Source organism: Oryzias latipes, chromosome 11, assembly GCF_053564925.1.
Source record: "Oryzias latipes strain Hd-rR chromosome 11, Olatipes_Hd-rR_3.1".
Classification (NCBI taxonomy): Eukaryota; Metazoa; Chordata; class Actinopteri; order Beloniformes; family Adrianichthyidae; genus Oryzias; species Oryzias latipes.
In genome coordinates, this window is record NC_136247.1 from 25,919,000 (window position 1) to 25,931,589 (window position 12,590).

The 12,590-nt window shown below is 40.6% G+C and overlaps 1 protein-coding gene across 1 annotated transcript; it reads right to left on the reverse strand.

The window, feature by feature from the left end:
* Window positions 1–2,188: 2,188 nt before the first annotated feature.
* On the reverse strand, window positions 2,189–5,371 carry LOC101160082 (uncharacterized). Its single transcript, XM_004073912.5, has 2 exons — window positions 5,052–5,371; window positions 2,189–3,129 (listed from the first exon to the last, which is right to left on the reverse strand). Exons 1-2 carry the CDS (start codon window positions 5,248–5,250, stop codon window positions 2,534–2,536), a joined length of 795 nt encoding a protein of 264 aa, XP_004073960.1. The 5' UTR covers window positions 5,251–5,371; the 3' UTR covers window positions 2,189–2,533.
* Window positions 5,372–12,590: the final 7,219 nt, after the last annotated feature.

Genomic DNA, 12,590 nt, shown 5'->3' on the forward strand with positions numbered 1-12,590 from the left:
GATGGTGATTCATTTTCTGATTGTGTCTTCCAGTTGTTTTGTTTGCTGCTTAAAAAAACAAAAGATTTCATAAAATGTTGTCTTGAAAAGCTCTGAACCAAAACGTTAACCTCACTTCCCTTGTTTGCCTTTATTTCAGGATGTTTGAATTTCCCCAAAAGTCTCTGAACTGCCAGTGATCGACAACGCTTGCTAGTTTGGTGAATATAGACCACAATGCATTGCGTTTGAAAGGATTTTTCATTTGAAAAAAAAGTATTTAAGTGTGTTTTTTTAGACATCGTCCAAGTTTTCATCATCACAGCACAGTGGGTTCATATTGTAAAATCATTCACATTTATTAGACTTTTACTTTGGACTCACTACTTGAGTCTCGTTTCCACTGAGCGGTCCGGTCCAGTCCATCAACAACAATGGAGGTCGACCAACAGCTCCTTTTTTTCTTCCGGTGACTTTTGTCATTTTGTAAATAAATTTTTTTTAATGTTGTTGGAGAGAAGATTTTGGAAATAAGAGGAAACGGCTGCTTTGTTGGAGCTTTCTTTAGTCCTGATGACCTTTAACCTTTCAACAGGTTCAACAGTATCTCTATGGACCAAATGTACAATTCCAAAATCCAGTGTTCTGGAGATTGGCAGATGTAGAGGATGACTTGGCATCAAAAACCAAAACCTTAGAAGATGAGCCTCTTCATCGACCACATTCTGCTCGAAAGCAGAAAACTTCCTGCTATTCTGGTTGATTGAAATCGCTGATTCGTTTGTTCTTCCACGACCATCTGTGTGTCATTTTTCTAGTTGACGTGCTTCTTCCTTCCTGTTCTGTAGTGACTCAGATGCAGATGTTGGATTTTTCTCCAGGAAGGACCAAATTTGGATCTGAGCACCAAGAGAAAGTCTTCACCGTCTGCATGCACAGATTCATTTGGATTTCTGTCTTTTAGAGGTGATGCCGTAAATCCCAAATATGAAAGAAAACCCATCCACTTATTCCAAAGTCCTGCTGTATATAAAGAGATCTAGAATAATAGAAACTCCTCCAGAGGTGGAGTTTAGTTCCAGCCCTGTAGACATGTTTGCTCTCTCCAGTTTAAGTATTCAGGAATGTTGTAAATGATCTTAAATGGGATTGAAGACGGATCAGAGAGATTCCTTTATGTTTTTTACATCGATAAAGAAAAAGAAAAACGTTTTTGAACCATGAGAAGTCCCGCTCTCTGTCACAGTAACTTTGACATGGATGTTCCTGAAGCTGACTTTGCTGAGATGCAGTTTTAATCCTCCAGAGAGGATAAAAAACTGGGATGAGGTGAGACACTGAGGATCCTTCAGGTCTTCTCTGCTTTAACCGACTATGAGAAGCATCAAGAAAAGTTTACAACTTAGCCAAAAAAGTCTTTTTTTTATCTCTATAAAAAATGAATTCAAATTATTTGTGAATTAAAAAAAAAAACTAAAAATATTCAATGCAAGATTTTTTATTTCTGTAGAACACAAATGCAAACGTAACCTTTGAGGGGAATCTGATGATTCCTGCGAGGTCGTGGCGTCTCATCCACGACTCCCAGAATGTTTTCAGTAAATGTAGTTATTTTTGGAAGAATCCTGGACACAATCACATACTTCTTATTTCTTGGAAACATCTGTGGGTCCTCCAGAGATTCTCTGCTCCCATCAAATCAGGAGTTTCGAGCTTTATTGGTCAAAAGATTGTAAACTGTAAGGATGATGACAGAGTGGCGTGGAGTTCTTGATCTCCTCACATCAGGAGGAAGCGGCAGCCCCTTCCATGCGGAGACGGTCGCCGCCTACAAATTCCTGGAAAAACGCTGGATGGAGAACTTCTGGAGTCCAGAGGGAGTTTATGCAGGTAAACCTCTTCTGGAATCGCGGTGATCTGATTACCAAATGGTCATCAGTTTCTTCAAAAAATAAATAAAACTATCATATCAGTAGATTAGTCTTAATACTTAAAAACACACAAAAATATCTTTCTATAAAAGGATTTCTGTGTTTTAGTTGGAAACTCAAACCTCCCACTGTAGGTCATGATGTCATCCTGTCGTCTGACGAGAAGAATCGAAGGACATTTGTGGAGAAATGACAGCAGTTTTTCTTCTTTTGTTATGCTGCTGTCAGGAGTAACATTTCCATCACATCAAAGAAATGAAGGGATTCAACACACTTAGTTGATTTTCTGCTTTATGTTTACTTCAGGTTTATCTTAAAAAAATATTTTCAGCAGAAATATAATAGGGAGATTTCAGTCAAATGTTTATTCCTAGTCTTTTAGATATATATTTTTAGAAAATGTATGGCAGACAATACAGATCTGCTTCTGACAGATAAAACCCCAAATCTTTGTCCTTAACACAATAAAAACATTTCATTAAAAGACCCACACTTTTGAATGTGTTCTTGTAAATAAAAACAACAAAAACGACTTTAGTGTTCAGAAAAAGGCTCAGCCGTAGAGTTCTAGGTACTAGATCCGTCCCTTTGGCGGATGAGCGCGGCTCGTCCGTGGCGGTGTCTCAGCTCTGCTTGGATTTCTGCGCGGCGTGCGTGCGGAAGTGGCGCTTGTAGTTGGAGTTGTCGCTGAACCTGCGGCCGCACAGGTCGCAGCAGTACGGCTTCTCGCCCGTGTGGACCCGCAGGTGCTTCTGGTAGCCGTCGAAGCGCGTCAGTCTTTTGCCGCAGATGTCGCACGTGTACGACCTGTCGCCCTTGGTCTCCACCTTCCGGTGCGTCTGCACGTGCCGCGCCCACTGAGCGCGCTGGGGGAAAACCTGCCCGCAGGCGGTGCAGACGTAGGAGCTCGCCGCCCCGCCGCTGAGCTGGCCGTTCACCGCCGCCACCTCGTCCCCGTTGGGGTTGGGGTAGGTCTCTGAGGCCGAGGCGCAGGCGGGAGCGTCCAGCTCCATGACGTCCAGGCCGGATGCGTCCGGGACAGAGGACGCGTCGTCGTCCTCCTGCTGACTCGTCTCGGCGCTGTTGGACGGACACACAAAGCTGTTGGGCTCTGACGTCTGCTGGTCCGACCACGGATCTTCCTCCTCCACCTTGATGTGAGGAGGATCTTCCTCCTTTTGGTCCAGACTGAAGTTCAGATCCGGCTGCTCCGAGACAGCTGCCAACAGAACAACAAGTTCCATGAGATTTACAGAAAAAGGAGAAACAACAACAACATAGGAAGTGATTTCCTCTCATGGTTGAACCGTTTATCGTGATCTATTTGGGATCAACAGATTATCCACCGGCCTCAAGAGAAGCTGTTTGAGTTCAGAACATGTGGAACAACTCCAACAGCTTTGACCTTTGACCTTTAACCACCAGCTCAACCAAACGGCTGAGCTCATTTAGAAAAGATCTTATTAAAAACATTTTCTGTGTTTTTCTGCCCTAAGACCAATAGGCAGCAGAAAAAATAGATATTTAATGTTCTCTTGGTTGGGTATTAAAAAGCTTAACTGAACTTTATCTCACTGGGAGAAACTCACACAAAAAACAACAAGTGATAGCAGGAATAACTAGATATACATCAAACCAACAAATCAGTGAAAAGATGCATTAATTATTATGTATAATAATAAAAACAATTGTGAATTGTTAGGTGGGACTCCTGATGAGTTAAAAGTCATTTTTTTCTCAAATTGTACTTAACTGTGTTTTATTTATTTGGAAATTCAGCAAACTATTTTCTGTCTTTACATTTTTTTAGCTCTGCTTCAGTGCTGAGAAAATCCCTGCTGGTGGTGTTTTAGTTTTCTAAAGATAAATTACATTTATGTTGAAGTTTGACTTGATTTACAATTACATTTATCAGGAAACTGTTTTGTTAACAAAAAACTAAAGATGCTGCTGAGCCTGGTACTCTTGGTTCCTTTTTTTTAAATTGTTGGTGTTTGTATTATTCACGATGGGGAAGTATTTTTTACCCCCGTTTCTCTTTAACCTGCTGTAGGATCTGAATGCCTGGCAACACCGTTTGCACGGTTGGTGGTTTTAAAGTCAATCATCTGATGTATGCAGATGATTTAGATGTTTTTAAGTCCAGCAGCTCTGCATTACAACAACTTTTAAATGTTTGTTCTGAATTTGGTTTTAAGAATAATATTTCATATAATCTACTGTGCTGGATGTCTGTCACAAAGTGAAATATCATCAATAATAACCTTACAGATGATGATGATGATATCCACAGACGACAAACACACTGGCACACAGGTTTCATTCATGCTCCAACAATCTTAACATTTTTCTATTCCAAACTTACTGCCCACCTGTGGAGCGACTACAGGGCATCCATCCATCATCATGAGGCTGCAGGTATGAAGATGCCCTGAGGATTTGATGTCAACAGCCACAGTGGTGCAGCAGGAAGTTTGTTTGTTGGTGGAAGACTTAATTCTCTACAAGCTTTAAGACATATGATCTGTTTATTGTTTTAACGCTTCAAAAATCATTTTAAGTCTCACCAATGTGAGGTACGGCACTTTTAGATATTCCCTATTTGGAAGTTTTTTATGGTTGCCTTTTATTTTAAACTCTTGATGTCTGCAATAGTTTGTCTTTTTTTAGTTTATAACACTTTATTGTTATTATGTACTGCCATGACTGCTTTTATTTTGATGTCTTTAATAGGTTTTGTGTTTATTGTGGCAAATGAGTCTGTAATAATAAACCTCTTTTAAATGTTAATGCCAATATTTTCACTTTTATTACAGATTATTGACTCCAAACTTCAGTTTGATTACTGATGATCAGCCCTAAACAAACACAAAGGCCTATTGCTTCATCTGTAGTTTTCACCCCCTTCTCAATAACCAGATGAACTCTGATCATTTCTTTTAAAAAAAAATTCTAAATGTAAAAAAGCCTGTTAGAGCAAAAAACATTAATTGTATGTATTTCTTTTGAAGTAGCAGTACCTTATGACATTAACTCATTTACAACAATTCTTTCCTTAAACTAAAGAAGTCCTGTGATGTAATAAAATCTACATTCAAACAAACGCCTTTAAAACCATTTTTGTCTTAAAACAGTAGCGACCTGTATCGTTGCCCTCTAGGTATATTTTGGGCTGCCGGGAAAGCTCCAGTAGGCGGCGCTGGCGGGCGATCTCTAGCTTTGAGCGGGCTATCTCCTCCTCGTACTCCGCGATGGTTCTTCCGAACACACCGAAGATTTCCTCCGCGGCCGCAGTCAGCTGCTGGTTGATCAGAATCCTCAACATCTCGATTTTGGACATTTTTAGAGAAAGTTTGGTTGAGTCCGCGGAGATTTGACGGCGTAAAACTCTTAGCCTCGAATGCTGGGCTCCGGCTGCTTGTTTACCCACTACACTTCCGGGTTAGATTCCACGCGCATGCTCAGTGGGGGGTACGATTTTCTGGCAGGTCATAGATTGCGCGCCCCCTTGTGGAAAGGATGACCAAATGAATAGAAAATCTCATTCGACAAAGAAAAATAAAAATGAATGAAAGATTCGCCAAAAAGAAAAGAATTTTAAAACATTTTTATGGAAACAAAGGTAATTAAGCTTCATTTTTACGAAAAGAGGAAAGAGGGAATGATAAAAATTAGAAAAGACAATTAGAAAAACAATTCTTTATTAATAAAATATGAAATGCATATATCAAGCTTAAATGAGACAGATGAATATTGTATTTATGCAAAACAAAAAACAGGGAGTTTGATGCCACAATTCTGTCTTATTATACTCTAATATGCAATCTACATTTTTGTGCAAAGACTGAATATTGAAAAAAAAGAAATAAAAAAAAGGCACACATATGTGCTTGTTTATAACCATTTAGTGAACGTGGTCATTATTTTTATGCAACTCTGAGCACTAAATACATGCAGTGCATGATGATTTTATTTGGTATTTATTAGTTTTCTAGCAGAAAAGGGAGCAAAATAAATTCCTTCTGCTTGTTCCTTTTCATTCAGACTGTAAAGTTTTTATTATTTAAATTCAAAGTTAATTAATAAACAAAAAATAGCAAAACTCTAAATACCACACAGCTAAATATGAGTGAAATATACATTTAGAGCTTTAAACTACATGTGCAGTTATTCAAATATGCCTTTCCAAAAAAACGTTGGGTGAAATTTTACAAAAATGGGAGAACTCTGTTTGCATTAGGAATGAAAAGAAAATAATCTGCAAAAAAGATTTATCACTTTAAAAGCTAACAGTGATTATTTTACAAGTATTCTATTTTTGTGAAATAAACCAGTAGTTTGTGTATTTCATATCTGCTTCTCTGTGTTCACATACTTTGTACTAAATAATTTTGTTAAGTTCATCAAAACACTCAAAAAAGCTGCTAAGCTCCCAACTTTTCCCTGCATCCTTTTTCATTTTATTTTGATTCAGTCTTTGCATCTATGTTGGTTTTTATTTACAACTTTCATCCAGTAGATGTCCTCAGGTGCCTTTTTTTGGCTTCAGTGCCTCTTTTACTGTTGAATTCTCACTATCTGTTTGTCATTAGTCAATAACTTCAAATGTCTCTTCATTTAATAATAACTTTGTCTCTTTAAATGTCACAGACAAAGTTATTAAGTTTCTTGTAAATATATGTTTTCTGACAGTGGAATTTACTGTGAGTCAAAGAGGCAACACAGAAAATCTTAGAGCAACAAATTGTTTATGGCCCTGAATGCATGGATGGAGTTTTATGGCCCACAGCAGCAGTCACTGACTGCAAGGACCAGATTGTTTTCGCAGTTGGATCGATTTTGGCTCCTTTCAGCGTAAATTTGACCCCTGCCGCATACTCGAAAAAAGTCACCAAAATTATAAATTGAAAGTGAATTTTCCACAAAGTCGATGTCAAACCCCCTGAAGACGATGACATCACGGCGAGCGATCCCGTAAAAAAAAACGATTGGGCAGGAAATCTAGTATGGGGCCGAAAAAAAAAAAGATTTCAAATTACAGTTACGAAACCAAAACACACGTGGTGGGGATATCCCAAGAAAGTTTTGAAATCATTATGGGATGGCCACACGACCTACGGCTTGGCGGCCATTTTGTAGCAAACTCTGAAAATGTGCGATTTTTGTGTTTATCATCAATATGAAAAAACGACACTTTTGTTTGACCAATATTCATGAAATTGCACACAATTGCTGCCAGCTCCAGTCTACAAACACAACGGAAGTGTCATCGACCTTTGACCTAGGGAAAAGGCCGCCATTTTGCAATTTGGAAAAAAAAGCACTTTTAGCGTCGGATACAAACGAAAACTCGTTTTAGGGATTTTTAGCAATCGTCTCAGAACTTCTCAGGCATCCATAGCAAGGTACTGTGGACAAAATGTGGAATTACAAGTTTTGAACGGCGTGTCTGTCGCGAATTTGTAACTGTTGTGATATTAGCTAACTAGCACATTTTTTATTGGAATATTGCAAAAATGAAATATGCGATTCCCTGGCCCGTGCTGAATAAAATGATGTAACATATGAAAAGAGTGATAAAGGAATGTGGGCGTGGTGAGCAAAGAACCGTCGCAAAAAAATGACTCAGCAAAGAAGAAAAAAAATTATTTTTACAATCGGCTAACGAAACTGACATAGCCTTGTCGGGGATGTCCAAACAAAGTTTTAAAATCAATACAGGATAGCAACACAACCTACGGTTTAGAGGCCATGTTGTGGCAAAGTCTGCGATTTTGAGATTTTTACGTTTTTGAACAATATGGAAAAATGATTTTTTTTTCCAAACGATTTTCACGAAATTTCCCACACATGTTGCTAACATAAGTCTACAACTGAAATTTCATCAACCTTTACCTTTGGGAAAAGGCCGGAATCTTGAATTTCTTTATAAAAAAACACCTTTACCAACGGATACAAACGTAAATGGTGCATCAATGGCAAGCTACTGTGGAAAAAATGTTGGAATTAGAAGTTGTAGATTTTGAACGGTTTGTGCATGGCGAGCTAGCAAAAGTGGTGCAATGTTATAACTCCTATGTTTTAAATTGGGTACAGTGAAAATTGAATGCTTGCATCCATGGCTGGAACTGAACATAATCAAAAACACTGGATGTAGACACATAAGGAATGTGGGCGTGGCTAGCAATACACCTCTGTTGCTAATGGCATCCAAAAGTTGACTTCTCCGATTCATCTGAAAAAAACATTGATCTGTTCATTATCCCTCAAAACATAAAATGGTAGCTATGGAGATAAAATCAACAGCCAATCAAAAGCAGCCATTTTGAAAAAGTGGATTTCCTATCAACTTATGATATGTAGCTTTTACCAATGGAGCAATGTGTTTTTCTGAGTGACTTAATGATGCTGATCGCAATGATAGCACTTTTAGCTCATTAGCACAACTAGCATAGTTAGCATAATAAGCATCTTTAGCAATGTGTTATTCTGAGTGAGTTGATGATGCTAATTGCAATTCTAGCACTTTTAGCCACGTTGGCATAACTACCATCTTAAGCAATGTGTTTTTCTGAGTCAGTTGATGGTGCTGAACACAATGCTAGCACTTTTACCAACATTAGCACAACTAGCATAGTTAGCATGATTAGCATATGCAGCTTTGGCCAGCCTTGATCAAATGTGGGCGGTGAGGGTGGCAGTGCTGCTTGGAGGTGGGCATAGAAGGCGGTGGGGCGTAGAAGCAGGCAGGGGGTGCAGGTTGCAGCACAATACTGTGGACAAAATGGGGGAATTAGATTCCGTGGCAAATTCGCAACCGTTGCGATTTCGGCTAGCTCACACATTTTTGATTGGAATGTCGTGAAAATGAAATATGCGATTCCCTGGCAGAGGCTTAACAAAACGATGTAACATACAACAAGATCCATAAAGGAATGTGGGCGTGGTAAGTAAAAAAAACATAGCCAAAAAATGTGCTGACTTGGCCAAAACAAAAGAATTAGGAATTATCTTTTCGAGAATTGACTAACGAAAACCAATACATCCTTGTCAGCGAAATCCAGAGGATCTTTTGAAATCATTACAGGATGGCAACACGACCTTCCGTTTGGCAGCCATTTTGTGCCAAAATCTGTAATTTTGCGATTTTTGCATTTTTACACAATATGGAAAAATGAACTTTGTTTTGAGCGATTTTTGCAAAATTTGCCCCACATGTTGCTAGCGGAAGTCTACAATAGAGGGCTGCATTGGGATTGGGTTCCGCCGGGTCCCGCGGGATCCAACCCAAATCTCGCGGGATTGGGCTGTTTGAATTGTGCTGCGGGGGCGGGCGGGAGCGGGCGTAAGAAAAAAAAAAATCTCATGAATATATATTAGCGGACTACGTTAGGCTGTGCGGCTGTTGGAGTCTTATGTACTGAAGCTTCGTGAAGGCACCAGGTAGAGACGCCTAATGGCCTCTGTCATCTAACCTGTTGTTGGGTGTGCAACGCCCCGCCCCGCCTCTTACTAAGAGTGTGCTTCAGGCCGTCTGTCCGCGCGCGCACACACACACACTTTTAACCGAACAGGATTTGGGAAAATATTTTTAATATTTAAGTTGCAAATTACATAAAAGAGGAATGCATAAAAAGATGAGGCTGGAGGAGGGACATGAATCTCTTTAATAATACCAATACAAATACGTGTTTTTTTTCCTGCGGGACGGGAGAAGATACAAAATCAATGCATCTCTATTACTGTGCGGAACTAAATTCTATGAGTTTTGCGGGTGCGGGCGGGAGTGGACATACATATTGCGGGAGCGGGCGGGAGTGTTACGCATACGTTGCGGGAGCGGGCAGGATTGGTCAGAAATTCAGCGGGCGCCTGTGGGAGCGGGATGAAGAAAATAGTCCCGCGCAGGGCTCTAGTCTACAACGACCTCTGGAGTTTTGTGAAGCTCTGACAATGGGAAATGGCTGCCATGTTGAATTTAAAAAAAAAATTACCTTTACTACCTGATAGTAGTAGGTTTAAGGGCTGTAATCTGGATTTAGTTTGTAAAGTTAGAAGACGTTTCATATCTTATCCAAAAGGCTTTGTCAATTCTGAATTAGCTGGTAAAAGAGCTGGTATATATGCGCTCATGGGGGAGGAGTCAGACCTTAAACTGGATAGTATTGTCCACTTAGCCTACATGGCTTTGGGTCGTTAAGAGTGCTTTGTCCTCAGCTGGGGATTCGGGGAGCCAGTGACTCCCTGCCCAAACTGGTCATCTCTTTCAACTGTTAACGACCCAGGTGGAACTGGTTTGGTTTGTTTGGGTTTCAGAACACTGCTGTAGATGGATGGAGAAAACTTCTAAATTGTTTCTGCTTTTTAAATTATTATTCCCCTTTCTATCTGCGCCTCTGAGCGAAAATGTGACCCTCGACAAACCCAAAAACTCGCCAAAATTGGCACACACCTGGGATAAATTGAAAATGAATTTTCGCACACACATGCCTCCAGCTTGATTCTACAACTACCAGAGAAGTATTGTTGACCTTTGACCTTGGGAAGATGTGGTCATCTTGGATTTAAAAAAAAATAGCACCTTAAGCAACAGATACAAACGAAAACTCGTCCTTGGGATTTTTATTGATTTTCTTGAAATGTCTCATCAATGGTAAGCTACTGTGGAAAAAAAGTTGGAATTATTTGTAGATTTCGAACGGCGAGTGCATGGCAAATTCGCAACTGTTGAGATTTTAGCTGGCTCGCACATTTTTCATCGGAATGTCAGGAAAATGAAATATGCGATTACTAGCATAACTAGCATAGTCAGCATAATATGCATCTTAAGCAATGTTTTTCTGAATGAGTTAATGATTCTGATCCCAATGCTAGCACTTTGAGACACATTAGCATAGCTAGCATAGTTAGCGTAATGAGCATCTTAGAATAGAATAGAACAGGTCTTTAATAATCCCTGAGGAAATTTAAAAATGACCATCTGCTAAAACTCCTAAAACACATACACATATTAAAAACAATAAAAATATCAATAGACTAAAAAGGTGAATAGATTAAAAAGATTAATAATTTAAAAACGGTGGGTAAGAAAATGAAATAAAATAAATAAATAAAAACAGGAGTTACAAGAAATTTCTTCTAAGATGCCCTGCCAGAGGATTGTATTGCCTGATGGCACAAGGAACAAAATACTTCTTCAGCCTTTCTGTTGAGCAGCGCTGGGATAGCAGTCTGTTGCTGAATGTACTCCTCCTGTTGGTGAAGGCCTCATATAGGGGATGTGAGGGATTCCTCATGATGGCCCTGAACCTGGTCAGAGTTTTCTGTTCTGCCACCTCCTCCACAAGATCCAGCTTCAGTCCAACCCCAGAGCTCGCCCTCTTGATGATCTTGTTGAGCCTGGAGATGTTCTTCTTGCTGGTATTGCACCAGCACACAGCAGCATAGAGGAGAGCACTCTCCACCACTGATTGATATAACATGTGGAGCAGTTCTGTGCAGATGTTAAAGGAGCGCAGCCTCCGGAGAAAGTACAGCCTCGACTGGGTCTTCTTATAAAGCTGGTCCGTGTTGGTAGTCCAGTCCAGCTTGTGGTCCAGCACAACCCCCAGGTACTTGTAGGTCTGTATCATCTCCACACTTTCTCCCTCTATGTGCACAGGTTGAGGAGTTTGGGCTTTCCTTCTGAAATCCAGAACCATCTCCTTGGTCTTCTGGATGTTCAGCTGCAGCTCATTCTCCCTGCACCAGGCCACAAAGTCCTCCACCAGCCGCCTGTACTCCCTCTCCTCTTCTCCTTTCATGTATGCCACAATAGCTGTATTGTCCGAGAATTTTTGCATGTGGCAGGTTGAGGTGTTATAGCGGAAGTCAGATGTATACAGCGTAAAAGGAAGAGGAGACAGCACAGTCCCCTGTGGTGCCCCTACACTCTGCAGCTGAGGGTACTGGAGACAGATCCCCCCATGTGGACATATTGCTGCCTGTTGGTCAAATAGTCCATGATCCAGGACACCAAGAATGGCTGCACAGTCATCCTGGTGAGCTTCTCCTGCAGCAGGTGAGGATGTATGGTGTTAAAGGCACAGGAGAAATAAAAAAAAAGCATTCTCACAGCGCCGGCTCCTTCATCCAGGTGAGAATAGGTGCGGTGTAGCAAGTAGAGGATTGCTCCACCCCTACTCTCTCCCTGTATGCGAACTGCAGTGGATCTTGGACGTGCTGCACCTGTGGCTTCAGCTGCTGAAGCACTAACCTCTCAAAGGTCTTCATCACATGTGTGGTCAGTGTTACAGGCCGATAGTCCTTGTTTCCCTTAGGGGGCTTGACCTTGGGGAGAGGAACAATGCACGAGGTCTTCCAGATGGATGGAACATGGAACATGAACTTAAGCAATGTGTTTTTCTAAATCAGTGGATGATGCCGATCACGATGCTAGCACTTTTAGCTATATTAGCTTAGTTAGCATAATGTGTATATGCAGCGTGACGAGCCTTGATAAAAGGTAGGCAGTGAGGGCAGCGGTGCTGGGTAGATGTGTGCAGCGATAGGGCGGCTATGGTGCTAGAGGTGGGCGTGGAAGGCGGGTAGCACCTGCAGGCCAAACAACGCTGCTTGCAGCTTTAATTAATGTAAATCTTTTCATTAAAATTAGTTAGAAATCACAAATTAAACAACTTA

Excerpts from the sequence above, each read along its gene's own strand:
- LOC101160082 (XM_004073912.5), bottom strand. The coding sequence starts at position 5,250 with ATGTCCAAAATCGAGATGTTGAGGATTCTGATCAACCAGCAGCTGACT. Across the intron at positions 3,130-5,051 it reads CCTAGAGGGCAACGATACAG|CTGTCTCGGAGCAGCCGGAT; the intron begins GTCGCTACTGTT and ends TTCTGTTGGCAG.